Source organism: Amia ocellicauda, chromosome 20, assembly GCF_036373705.1.
Source record: "Amia ocellicauda isolate fAmiCal2 chromosome 20, fAmiCal2.hap1, whole genome shotgun sequence".
Classification (NCBI taxonomy): Eukaryota; Metazoa; Chordata; class Actinopteri; order Amiiformes; family Amiidae; genus Amia; species Amia ocellicauda.
Window position 1 is genome coordinate 13,808,682 of NC_089869.1, and position 15,013 is coordinate 13,823,694.

The window sequence follows — 15,013 nt, forward strand, 5'->3', positions numbered from 1 at the left end:
CTGTTTGACTGATGGGCACAAGGGCCAATGGCAGCTTTGATAGACAAATGTCTTCGATACGTTCCAGCAATGCACGCTGAAAACCCCTCCCTCTTGAGCAGTACTTTTAACGAAAGATAACTATTATAGTATTAGGTGGTCAGAATTTCCCTTGTGCATGAGTTTAATCCTGATATGGTTCACATAGTATTGTAGTTACAGTTTGATCTCACCACTTGCAGCTTGTTCTAAGAGCACCATGCATGACAATGGGAGACCTTGGATGGCAATACAGCAAGGCCATCTGGATAAAAACCCTAACTACTTGCTTATGTAGCACCACGATTACTATGCAGCCCAGCCTATTTACAATGGTCACTTAAAGAATGACTGAAACATTTTAGTGCTGTTGAGTTTACCTAACGAATACAAACCAACTCTGCCCAGCAATCTCACTCAGTCTTGGATCAACAAGAATGAATTAAAATAATGCACAACCAAGGTCAATGTTCATATAAAGAATAAGTTCCACACTTACCACACAGATAGTTCAGCAAAAACATGGCAAAAATGAAGAGACCACTGCAAAATTATAATTTTCTCTGGTTTTATTATTTATAGGTATGTGTTTGGCTAAAATTATTATTTTTGTTTTATTCTATAAACCACTGACAACATTTCTCCCAAATTCCAAATAAAAATATGAATGGAATAAAATGGCTGCCATACATGTAGAGATGCTGATTTAAGACATTTCAAGTGGTCTAAATTTTTTCCAGAGCTGTATGTATTAGGTCAGTTCATCAAACAATAGAAACAATTAAATCTGTCTAGGAAAAATATTTAGACTTCCAAATTAATATAAAATCCATTATAAAACTTTTGAGAGAATCCTAGTTTACTTGCAGTGTTCAATATGAATTAAATTCGTTAGTTTCATAAAGAAACTGCAGTATTTATTCTGTAGAATGAAGCATTGAGCCAGAAATGACTTTGAAAGCTTTTCTGTCTCTCAGATAAGGGAAAAGTAGGCACTCTCCATATCAGATGAAGTTGATGTTTACAGTGAAAAATACCTTATTGTGTAAGTCTATAAAAGGTCAGGGCAGCACTATTTTCTCTTTGTTTAATTAAGTATGTTAAACAATTCCAATAGAAAAGCAGACAAATGTAATAAGACATTCCAACACTTTGGTGGCTTTCATAGTTTATCTGCACCATTTGTCTCCACAAGAGGCCAAGGTCCTCAGCTCCATACATTTAACCGGGTGCTCCTTCAGTGAAACATCACAAAACAAGTCTGCCACAAAGTATTAAAAGGATGGTTTAGTCTCAGTAAATCTGTTAATTTCTAAAGACAAAATTAATTGTGCAACATTTTTAGCTACAGCATGAGCTCCAGATAATGTTTCGATAAACAGGAAGCCACAGCCTGCAACTGATGAAAACTGTGTACTCCTTAAAACTTTCATCAAAGTATGGCCTGTACATCGTTATCCAACTCTTGTATCCTACTCAGCTCCTGAACCCTTCATTAGAGATATTTCTATTTCTCAGTGGAAATAAATGTAGGGTTTATTATGTCAAGAGAGAACAAATCAAACTGAAAAAAATATTTTGTTTTGATTTACATTCTACTGCAGAACTATAGGAAGTGGATTTTAAGAGGGATTAAAGGTTAAATCTTTTGGACCCACTGTACTTAAAAATAAACAAAACTTCTTATTATTTATATATCAGTTTCCTTGTGATTATTGTGATCAATACTTGACTCGTGTCCATTTTGTATTCTGGCCTTGAATTTATTTTAACGATTTAATGATTTAAATGATTTAATGATTATAAATACAAATGCAGAAGTGTCCGTGTCAAATGTCATTGTGTAGCTTAGTGACACACAGATCAAGCACCCCAGTCACTCATGTATGTGAAAATCTTCTACCAAATGTACTCCATACCACTTTCATTATTTTTTATTTCTTATATCTCCAATCAAGTTTCATGGTTTTTCAGGACAGCAACAGTAACTAGGGAATTGATTACGCATTTTCTGCTTGCTGGATGAGAAGAATGAAAGTTCATAAAGGGAGAACACAGTGCAATTAGTGGAATATATAATAATCACAAGCTAATAATAAAATTCTTAGAAAACTGCCCTGTTGATTATTCCAGTGCAACACTTTGAACCAATGGACTGTTAAAGTATTATGCATATGTTTTTTTGTTTCATTGTAAAGAAAACACAGGTATTGCCTTCTGATTGTTTTCTTGTTGTGTTGTTTAAATAGCCACCAAAGTATTTAAGAGTTTGAGCTCAATATGAAGTACTTCTCATGTCCAAATTTACAGTGTGATCCACAGTGTTCCTCAGCGATGTGCATTTTCAGCTATAATGGTTTCTGTATGCATAAAAGACTTCCACAGATGATTAAGATCCCGATTTGCAAAGGCGAACCTTGAAATGGTCAGCTGCCAAGGACATTTGCAAGACAAACAACCTTTAGCATTCACCTGCAGTCTGCACCTGAATCCACTGATGTTAGTGTTCTAAATATTTAGTCAAATTTAGCTGCATCCCCTCCACCTCTCTCTGAATTAATAGCACAGTATAAATCTGAATAATGAATAAAGGGTAATATGGACTTCCATCTTATTTTCCACACACATAATGCGAGCCAGACCATGAATTGTGAAATGACCACACATTGTGCATGAGGGCTTTGCCCAAAGTCGGCCAGAATTCCACAAAATCCAAAATGCAGTATAATGCATCACATTACAAACAACAAATAAGAGTTTATAAGGAATATTCTCAATGTCTTTAGTCAGATTGCTTCTTTGCATATTAGCATGTGATGATGAATGGGGAGGTGGTCGGTATTATAGGAAGAGGGCGGTACTCAGACAGCAATTTCCTGTTTTCAAAATAATCTAAGCATGAAAATGTGGAGGAAGCATACACACACAAAGAGTATCACATTTTCTAAGATATCTTTTATAGAAGGTCACAACACAGCACAGTATCTTTTAAATGTGTTCTCATGCTACTTTTTGCGCTTTACCGTGTAATTACTCCCAGTATCATTTGAGTATATCATGTATACTATCCTCAGCACCACATCCAGGTACTCATTATACCTGTGAATATGGATTTGTGCATTACTCAAATGCTTCTTGAGCAAAACAAGCAAGTGTTACAGGCAAAAATGTACCGAGCGACAAACAGCCATTATGTGTACCGTCAAGTCCTGAGGGAGGTATGAGGTAATATGAATTGTAATCAAACTGATCCTTTTATACACAGTCTATAACACTCGTCTGTGCACCATGGGGTTGCCAGTTAATGCCTCATCTCTGTGTTCAAGATAAACACACAGCTGGCATCTGATGTCTTAGCAAATTAATAATGGATCTGGTTTGAACCACTTAAAATTCCTGTAAATTGTCAGAGAACTGCAGAAAATCAGAAGTCATTTAAGGGAAGAAGGGAACTATTTTATACAGTGTTTAAAAACAGTTCAATTAAACATGCATGTTAATTAATAATTTCTCTTTTTTTTTGTGGCAATCTAAAGCCATTTCCAAATTTCCTGATAAAGCCTTGATCTTGCCCAATAACAATATCTTATATTCTCATTAGTATGGTATAAAGTGCACTCAATCAATCATGAAATGACAAACTGATTGATGTCAATCTCCAGCCATCTGATTTGCTTGAAAAGATGTACTTCTTTCCATCTGAAAAATCTTGTCTTCTAGAAATCTCCACATTGACACACTGTGTCCAGGAGTAAACCAGGGCAGGTATTGTACAGCTTCATCACTCATAACCACTGTAGACTAGCATCACAATCTCTTAGAGTCACTGTTCGTTAATGTTGTCTGAAATGGGAGGTTACTACTAATAGCTGTTTTATTACCAAGTTTCGGTAATTACGATGACCGGTATGAAGAGCATATGACAAAGACATTGTCCCTTGGAAGAAATACTTACTTAACATCCCTAAGTATGGATACTGAAACACTTTAAAAATTGAGCAGGATTGTGAACCCCAGTGTGACTGAATGAGAGCACCAGGGATGCTATCCCACATTATATATTCTCCATTTCTACGTGGTGAGCAATTCCTGCATTTTGTCCTTTTCCTTGCCTCGTTCTCCATGCATGAGTTGCTCACATAGAAAAGCTCTTATTTGGGCGGATGTCGGCCCCACAGTGTATAAACAGCTACGGGGTGTTTGCTAGACATCTTGGGTCTGCTGCAGATGTAAAGAAATATTGATTTTCCATAACTTAAACATTAAAGTCATTTACATTTAAATGTAACAAAACACTTAAACATGTCACATGGAGGTAGCTGTCAGGACCATTGGTATGTCAAAGTCATTTACTGTAAACATCACCGGAGTCTGTTTGTTATTGAAATTGCACACACAATACAGCACATTACTACCAAGATGACTGACTGAAAGAAATTCTTCTATAGAAGAATTATCTATAAGATAAATGTTTTTAAACAACTGCTAAAGCTACTACTGGCTACGAGTACTGAAACCCTAAAAACTTCAAGACATTCTACCATAGACAGCAGAAAAGTGAAAAAAATATCTGGGCAACAGATTTCAGAAGGAAGAATTTTTTGTTTTGTTTTGCAAGAAGGGATGGTACAATACTGAATCATCAGTTTTTCTTGTATCACTGACCTATTTTTTTAAATCCTTCAGTTTTGAGCTTCTGAAATTGGAAAAAAGTTGAAAATGCCTTGAGCAGAGGAGTTACTTCTCCAGGATGTTTACACATCACATTGAAAACGAATGACCTTGTCTACACGTTCTCATCACGTGAAAATTCAACAGTGGGTTTTCACTTAATTAGGTACTGTTCTAACAACCTCGCTTATAATATGCATCTTAGCTTAATTTATTCTACTTACATACTCCTTCACGTTCCAGTACTGTTTATTATACATGATGAACAACAGTGTCATTTTGAAAAGACACTGCATATTATTGTATAAAACTCTGATAGCCTGTAAATTGCAACCTCAAAATGGCAAATAAAGCTATTGGTTGAGCATGCATATCATTCCAAAAAGGTAACCTTCTTTAGTCTCCTGATACGAGCACACACATTCTGTTTGGGGAGAAGTATGTATTTCATTCTACATAATTGTTGCAGTCTTTTTTCATTTAATCAGTTTGACAAGCAAAGGGACATGTCATCCATAAACAGAACAATCTGAGTGTTTGGACTAAAATGTGTGTAATGGTTACAACAAATCACATTTTGTTTGCTCACAGAAACCAATTTATATTTTTAATCATTGAGATTCATGGCTATAAAGCAGTATTTGAACTTCTGAAGTTAATATATTGATTGCCACAAGTATTTTATAGCTTGAAGTGCTTCCATTAATAAGACTCCTGATATAAATGGTCTTCCCCCACTATCACATTGCCTTGGTAGTTCGGGTAGTTTTCACAATTCGGGTAGTTATTCATTTGCAATATTTAAACGTTCTGCAACAAGATATTGCCATCAGTTTTAAGCATTCTCGGTCTTGAAGAGAGCAGGTTACCAAAGATAAAAAAAAATCACGTCACCTTATCTAAAACAAATTTGTTTCCTTCAATGGAAATGTATAAAAAATGTATTATAGCTATGCAGGGTCTCTGCAGGGCTGTATGCAATTATCAAGGTAGACATAAAAAAAGTTTTGTCTGCACCTGGGTGATAATTATACCAACAACTGAAATCAAAATTTGATTCATGATCATCTACATGGTTCCCCAAGTACATTTATTTAGAACAAGTAATTTAGAAACATATTTGTTGCAGTGAAATATTTTAGTGATTACTGGGCTGTCAGTGTGTGTTTTTTGCAGGATTGTTATGCTTTGCATTTACCTGTCATTATTTAAATTACATTTCTGAAAATTCCTATGTCATGGTTCATCTTTCTTTTATTATGGAAAACGTCCAACTCCACCTCAGCTAGAACTGCCGAGACCAAACCGCTTTCAGAAAAACAAATAACTTAAAATGAGGTTTGCCATTCCATCCTTCAAAAAGTATAACACTTATTGAAACGTTTCAGCTAAATATTTATGAAAGGGTATTTATTAAATCCCCAAGTGTTAGCACTGGTTGAATAATTATTATTGCCATGACAGTGTGAAATGGGACAACATGGGCAATTTGGCATCAGACGCCAACACTGACTAATCCAGAAGGAGTCTACACTTGATTCTGAGCTACACATCTGTCTCAAACTGAAAAAGAAACAGAACCCTAATGACCTAATCATGCTGAAATGAGTCATGACTGTTTCAGATGCCTGGCCAAGTTTGCTGGTAAAGGAAGAAACCAATGCCATGTGAAACCCCATAGCCATTGTCATTTTGCATAAAATGCAAGAAAGGTAGAGCTTCGCTTCAAGCATTCAGTCATGACTTAATCTAATTCAAATAATGCCAGTGAAGCAAAGGGATGCTGCTGTACTAATACAATACTATAAAGTACAAAGTATACTATAAAGAGACAACTATAAAGTAGATGCTCCATTCATTTTAAAAGAAATGTCTTTAGCAGTAAAAGGTGTCAGGCAGTTCTGTTTTCCTAGATTCCCACACACTTTTTCAATGACCAAGATTCCCTACTGCTTAGGATTTTGGTATAAAGGTTTTGGATTTTAGGTCTAGATCCAGCCTGTTGAAGTATATAATAGAGAACTGTGGATAAAAAAACAATATCAATATTCATTTGGTATAGCTCTCATTGCAAAGTTGCATCAGAGCACTTAAAACAATAAAAGCTTGTGATTAACACAACAATTATATATATATATATATATATATATATATATATATATATATACACACACACACACACACACACACACACACACACACAGGAAATACATCAAGAGTTGAGGCAACTACTTCATAGCTGTTCCATACATTTTAGAGAAACAATGTCTTTAACAGTAAAAGGCACTATTAGGCACTCAATTCATATCATTATTAATTTTGAGGGGAAGAAATCAGCCATAGCAAAAGTGTTTCCTTTGAAAAATATTTTTGCCATTTGCTGGAGATGAGCTCAGTTGGGTCTGGGGGGTTTCTGATGTAGACGTCTTGCATATTCCATGAATATGTTGTGCTTCTGTCACCATGGTATAGCAATCCAGCTTTTGCCACCTCTATGACATGTTTATGTAAATAGTAATAGTTGACATTGTAAAACAATATGTGATAACCCATATTATGCATTATACTCATATACCCAAAATATCCCTTGAGGAGCTGAAGATCTCAAAAACACCTTATTGTTTGAGTATAAGCCTACCTAATCCACTGTGAGTTTAAATGTCTCCTACCTTGGCATACTGTATATGACTAGCTTCATAACAAAGTGTAAAATGTTGTTGCACTACTAGTCAATTCATCTTGCTTCTTTATTTGTAAGCTCAACACCATCTCACTTTGATTTACTACATTGTGTTTCCAAGTGTAATGCGATTAACTCTCTCCAAGGACTGCTTATAACTCACAGGATAAATGTATCCACTGCTGATAAATACCTTCATAGTTAAGATTAAGAAGAAGGAATTCTCAATACATTTCAACTCCTCTGAGGCTTGAGTTTTTTTCATGGGCAGCTTTTTATCTCCATTAATGCACATTTACTGAATATATTTTGCCTATGCAGAAAACAGGTGTCTTTATTAAATTAAGTTGTTTAACTACTGTCAAGACTGCCAAAAGGACCACGGCCTTGGAGATGTGTGAGAAAAATGGATCTTAGTAAGTATCATACCTTGGTTCCGACACAGCAGGTGTAAGGCACGCCGCACGCCAGCGGTCCAGGGGCCGAGCAGTTATGGTACATGTTTACCTTCCAGTCTGTGAATTCCTGCCCACCGCAACACTGGAACTGCAAACAAATAAACCAAGCCACATTGTTAACAGGGGAAATTCAGCTATAATACAAACAGCATAAACTACTTTTGTTGCTAATCATTGGTGCACTACAGGTCTTTGCAAAACCTTAAAAAAAAAAAAAAAAAAAAAAAAAAGGCTAACAGACAGGGATTTGGAGCAGCACAATCTTCCAACTGCTCCGCTCTGGCCAGTTAGAGGCTGCTCCAGCTCTGCTCCACATTGACTCAAATTAAATAAATAATTTGAAAGAAAGGGATTTTTTGATTTGCAAACTATTTATTAACTTGAAACTTCATTCTGAGTTTTTCCCCACCTGCACTAAATCCATCAGATGCTTGAACGCCATGAAGAATGAAAATAAAGACAGAAAGCCATTCAGTCAAACTAATATGAAACATTTAATGGTCAAACATAAAATATATAATATTATATAAAATATATTCATATTTTTTAATACATTTACATTTTAAAAATCCTGAAGGATTGTGTTGTGATGGGGAGAAAGTTCAGGCAGACAAGGAACACTAAGGGCCCAATTAATTAGAAGACGACCAAAGTAATTTATTCAACAATAACTAAGCTCTCCAGAGATGGACAGTCAGGAAAAATCGCCCAAGGTTTTTCTAAAGAACATACCATCATATAGAAGATTACTCCCTTGGTTACTGAGCAACTACATGACATCAATGAGGAACACCAAACTTTATCACAGACTTATTTTGTCTTCTGTTCTTTATATGGCCTTAGATTAAAATGTTTTTCTTAAAAAATCAGCAACACAGAACTACTGCACCTCCTCTCAATAGTCACACACAAAGCTGAATTCACACAGGGATTACACAAGTTTGCTGCAGCAACAGTGCAAACAGAATATGTTGGCACCTAGACAGGGCACCAAAAAATTGGGCAACATTTTATGATTTGTGATTGTTTCCAAATTTGCTTCCCAACATTCCCATCTCATTTGAGGCTTTCAACATGAAAGTTTTGGGAAAAAAAGTTGGAGCGCAGAGCAGGCAAAATGCTCCTTGCTCCAGCTCTAGGCAAAAACCTGCTGCTCTGCTGCTCAGCGATGTAGCTCCATTGAGTGCTCTAAAGCCCTGCTAACAAATGACCAACTGTACAACTGTGCCAGCCTTTTTCTATTCTTATAATTAAGGTTGCAAATTTATGGTTATGTAAAGAATTGACTTTTACATTAGTGGTGTATTGACGCAGTGCTGGAACAAAGGAAGACAAAGGGCTGCATAGAGCAATTGATACAGTTTTTCTTTATTTTTCTTTGTTCCTGTAACATTCTATTAACTTATGCCTCCATACCTTGGCAAACATGCATTCATTGTTAAAAACAACTGAAGTTTATATCCCTTGGCAATTTTACTGAAAACTGCCACTCAAAATTAAATTTTCAATTCAAATAGGACCAGTTTGCTTAATATTCCCTAGACTTGGCTCTGCTCTGAAAGTACAGAAGCCAGATTTCAGTGCATTACATTAAGTGCCATAGAAAGTAATAATTACATTTTGTTTTTCTTAAGCACTTGCAGAAGTAATTGCTAGATGTAGCAGGAAGCTTTTATAGTCACAAGTTAGCATGAGTCACAGAATACCTGTGGGTGAATATGAACTCTGGTGTGTTAATTTCTCTGGAGTTGGACGGAGCCATCAGCTAAAAATGCTCACACACACGCAGCAGATGATGCCCAGAGGAACTTTCAACATGAGCTACTGGTACAAAATATATTTTCCTGTACTAAATACAGACCCAAAAGACACCTTTTAGTTCTAAGAAAATCTAGTGCAGTTTGAAGATGTCACTCCCTGCTTGTTGTTGGAAGTTGGAATGGATGTACAACACAGTTTTTCTGCAAGAAGAAAGGTTTATTCCAGAGCTCCCATAGTGCTCCATAGGAGCTGCTTTTAGCCTCTGCTTCAACCTTTTTTTATTTGCAACATACATCTTCCCAGGGTATTGCTATGGTGGGCCCATGCAGGATGTCTGGGACATGTTGGATCGTTATCGATTCAGCTGATGTAATTCTGTGATGCTTAGATAAACTGAAATTATGAATTTTTAAAAGCTTCCGAATTTGTACTGATCAATTTATTCAAATTGAAGACTTTAGCTTGATTAACTGTTATATATAAATATTTGTATATAATGCTGCGCCTTACATGTAAATTAAATGTTTGTAGAAATACTACTGGCCTATCAATTTATTTAGATTTAGATTTTAAATGTAAAAAAAACTGATATCAAATGTCCATCCAACAGAAATAAGTTTCTAGGGTGGTCCACATTTGAATGATTTGGTTAGAAGACCAGAAATGTATAAAATTATGGCCAACAAAGTCCAAGCAACCACACAAAGGGTTAACTTAAAACTACATTTCTCAAGGCATGAATTAGCTGGAATTAGTCACAGCATACCGGTCTTGCCCAATGTGACTTTATGAGGAAAGGGCTTTTATTTTTTAATCAAAACATCTAATTTGTCATCTTCCTATACACAGGAAATAAATGAGAAAAACTAATGGGTTTTGGTAAATTCCTATCTTTAGCATACCATTAAAGTCAATTGAAAAGTGGTCTACGTCAGTGAATATGTACATCACTGCGATGTGTTCACTTTATTAGTGTACTAAAAATGATTTTCTGTCCTACTTAGCTAATAACCTCCCCCTCTAAGGCCAAATGCTTTCAGCAACAAGACATTCTTTATATTAGGAAACTCTTGAAATCTCAACTTAACCTCTACAGCCAAGGGGGACTGGCATGGATCCATGTGCTTATCTGATGTGGATTTAACCTGCACATTACTTTTAACTTTTGGACTCCGATGGCATGGCCCAAAATGTTAGTGAACATTTCTTGCTTTATTTTAAGCTTGGGCAAACCTTTCCACACATCCAATAGTAACTAATACAGGAAATTAATGTCTCGGGAAGAAGCAGTATTGTGACTTAATCCTAAAAGTCTACAAATCATTATGGAGGTAATTAGTGACCTATTGCTGTTCCTTCTTGATTGTGTTCAATGCCAACACAGCAGTGGATATCTCCTTAGAAACACAGAAGTTTGTCCTGATTCCATAATGATAAATTATTTGAAATAGTTTTATTCAATTCATTTCTGAGGTGGTGCAGAGTAATTACAAAGTCTTACAAAATGGTCAGCAAATTAAACTTTAGTTCCTGAATTATCTATTAGTCAACACATTAGTTGAATCTCTTATTTGTGTGTAATCAGTAAATTAAATAAATGCATTAAAGAAAGCTCACTGCAGTAAAACCAAGCATTTTCAGGAACATACTTCCACACTTAGAATTAAAAAAAAAAAACTGCAGCAAAAACCCTGCATAGTTCATTATATAAACTACCCAATTCCATCTACAATAAATGCTTTCAAAACCTCAAAATAAAAGTGTTGATTTTGGAAAAGCATGAAAAGATCTCCCTAATGTACTTCAATGAAGTCAGTGGGTTAAATTGTACCATTTGTCAGGAAAATATGCTCCTGTAATACACTTAAAGGAAGTGTGCTAGATTAGAGCAGAATTTGAATCATCCACAGTCCATGTCATGGTTTACTCTGTTGAAATCCACTGACCAACAGTGGTTAACAAAACCCTCATTACAATAAAACAGGTTTCCATTCTAGATAAAAACTTTGTATATCTCCTTCTGAATAGACTTGCCCTTCAGCATTAATTCCAGTCAAACTAATATTTATCTGTTTTTGGTCGACCCACTGACTGACAAAGACATCCTTTCACAGCAAGTACCTGGTGGAATATGTGCACATTCTGAATGAGGAAATGAGAAGTTCCCATCCTTGGTGCAGGAGTGACATATTGTTTGTTCTAACTAAAACATGTAACAACTATTGCTTGATGTACCAACTGGATGGATGGATGGATGGATGGATGCTTAATTAAATACACACATAAAAACTTAAATTTTCAAATGACAAAGCCTGAGAGGATTAAAAAAACAGCCACAATTCTATACATTTTTTATTCTTAAATCAAAAGTAAGAGTAAGACCTCACCTTTCTCTGGACAAAATCCATGATGTTCTTGAAATCCAGGTCATCGTAGTAATTCACAATTCCTTTTTTGATGTTCTTATTCAACAAGTCAACTGTCTATGGCAGATAGGAGAAAAAACTAAGATAAGAAAAATAAAAGAGCAGGCAGCCATCTATGTCAATCCTGTCAAGTAGTCTATATGGGTGGGGAGGGGTGTCTGTATAATCCGGTTTGGTCATTAATGGCCAAAGTACTTCGAGCACTAAATCACTCTACCACATGCAAACCTATACATTAATACAGTAATTCATTACAGTACTAATATACTGTAATACAGTACTGTAAATGTACACTTTCATCTAAATATACTACCATTGTCAATGTCATTTCTGAAAACATTCATTCATTCACTCAAGAAGCGAATATTGATCGGACTGATTTCCCCATTAACGGACTTAGTTGTTTGTATTCATATAAAAGCAATTACAATAATTGCAATAAAAAATAAATAAATGACAACTTAGATAATAAGTTCAGAATCATCCTATATAGTGCTTGGCTTAATGGTCACAACATTAAGTATTACAGAGTTAAAGCCCATTTGAGCTCATTACAACAATATGAATCGTAGGAAAATCATCCAAGCTTCATTAGTAAGGGTCCATACAGAGCCTTTTGCATACTAAGTGTAATTATGCTTACTCAGATAAGATTCATAGTGTACATTTACAAAGTCAAGCAGGTACTGCACACTGTACACTGAGGGCTGAAACCATAAACACTCTGCACATGTTTGTATAGGTATTTAACGAGGAAAAAAACTAAACCAGGCACAGCTGCCGTTTCAAATATACCTGCATTTTATGCTGCTGCACCACCACCAACAAAATGCTTAATCCTCTTTTAATGAATTTATTGATACTGTTAAAAGTTTAATTGGCACTGAAGCAGTGGGATACAGCTAAGATTGATCTTAATTAGTATCTGACTGAGTGGATTAATGCTTTGTGTCTGATCCAGAGAAGAGAGGGTAGAAGAGAGAGACTGCAATAACAAGTTCCTTTCTAAGGTGTGAGCAATATGAAAAATAGCATCAACTTCTGCTTAGGCACAAGAAAACTCCAGATTAAGTTGCTTATTTTTTTTGGAGAACACAGTGTTGGTCTGATACGCTACAGTAAAAATGTGTTTCACAGATAATAAAGAAAATGTAAGGCAACATTGGATGGCTTTATTTTTTTTAGGGAATGGTAAAAGACATTTCAATTTAAGGAAATGCAGAAAAATACCCCAAATTAATATTAAACCACAGTACAGTTTTTTTGCTGCTGCGAAAGTGTGCTTATATTCTTGTTCCTGAGAGAAATACCACTCAGTGAAGTGTGCCTGTCATTTTCATTTCAAGGCTCCTAACCTCAATTTTACCCAGGTGCAACAAACAGGTCATCACATGCTCAATCAAATTCAACGATACAGGCAGCTGGCGGTAAACAATATTGTTCTAGTGTAACATGAATTACATCATACTACCTGACTAGTGTTCATATTAAAAATGTGTACACAGTTTGAATTAACTACTTTGCTCTACTATAATCTCAGTTTAACAATGTACCTCATGCTGAAGATTAGTAAAAGACAGGTTAGCTATACTGTATGGAGGGTGATCAAGATGAACCTGATTATGAAGATGAACATGAAGATGATTATTAACATGATTATGAACATGAAGATGATTATGATTATGAACATGATTATGAAGACGAACATGAAGAGGATTATGAACGTGAACATGAAGATGATTATGAGCTCTGAATAGGACAATAAGCGCACTGGCTACCGCCCACCAGCTCTGATTGACAGAGTTCAATGTTTTGTCACATCGAAAAAAAAAATACAAGAGACACTACGAAATGTAGAAGCGCACTGAGAAATGTGAATAGCAAAGAGACAAACGGGAAATAAATATATACATGTTGAAACTAATGAATGTATAAATACATGTTGAAATAAATAAACAAATAAATAGACGAATTAATAAATAAATATACCTTAAAAACATCATCCATACATCATAATTTGGACCCAAAATATACCACTGATGAAGATGAAGATACAGACTGTCCACTTTTACAATGTTGCCATAGAAAGTGGTCAGAAGTCAGACGCAGAGCGATGGCGGACAGACGTGTTTCAATGGAAGTTAATACTGAATAGTTTCCATATTGTGTTTTGTTTGTTTTTATTCGGGAAAATTTACAGAGACACATCTACTCGCTCACACGGTATCTATATATAAAGGGAGGTGTTAATTTAAGTCCTAGATTTTACTCTATTGCAATAATTTTAGGCTTTATACAATGTATTGTGGAGCTATAGTACACATACATAAAGATATAGGAAGGCTGTATTCATAAAGTAACGACTCGGCGGGGACTCGAACCCTGCTCTCCCGCGTCACAATGCAGATTCACCGCAGCGCCTTTAGCGAGGCTCCAGAGTACTGGTTAAGGCGCACGACTGTGAGACTGGAATTTTTTGGGTCTGAATTATGATGTATGGAAGATGTTTTTTAGGTATATATATTTAAAAAAATCATGGAGTTACACAGTTTCAGAGTATGGAGGACTATCCAAGCTTACATTTTAAATACATACACAGAGAACATAAATAAACGATTATACAAATACATGGACATTTAGGGCTATCTATTTATGTATTCATCTATTTATTTGTTTATTTCAACATGTATTTATACATTCATTAGTTTCAACATGTATATATTTATTTCCCGTTTGTCTCATTGCTATTCACATTTCTCAGTGCGCTTCTGCATTTCGTAGCGTCTCTTCATAATCATCTTCATATTCATAATCACGTTCATCTTAATTTTGGCACTGATCACCCTCCATAATACTGCTTTTGGCAGTTGTAGCTTTTAGACATCAAGGGACTCGTATCTTTTGCAAAACACTGTAAGTATGACATTTTGTGGGAGGAGAAACCAGTGGAAAAAAAAAAGTTATTCAGTTTATAGAAGTTGAAGGAATAAAATGAATAG

At 35.4% G+C, this 15,013-nt stretch overlaps 1 protein-coding gene across 2 annotated transcripts in view; it reads right to left on the reverse strand.

Moving 5' to 3' along the window:
• The window catches only part of tspan15 (tetraspanin 15), a 54,609-nt gene that overhangs the window by 19,450 nt on the left and 20,146 nt on the right, over window positions 1–15,013 (reverse strand). For both annotated transcript variants that reach the window (XM_066693176.1, XM_066693175.1), the window contains exons 4-5: window positions 11,976–12,071; window positions 7,799–7,915 (exon numbers count right to left, since the gene is read on the reverse strand). In XM_066693176.1, the coding sequence (XP_066549273.1) occupies window positions 7,799–7,915; window positions 11,976–12,071 (213 nt within the window). The remainder of the gene's footprint in view (window positions 1–7,798; window positions 7,916–11,975; window positions 12,072–15,013) is intronic.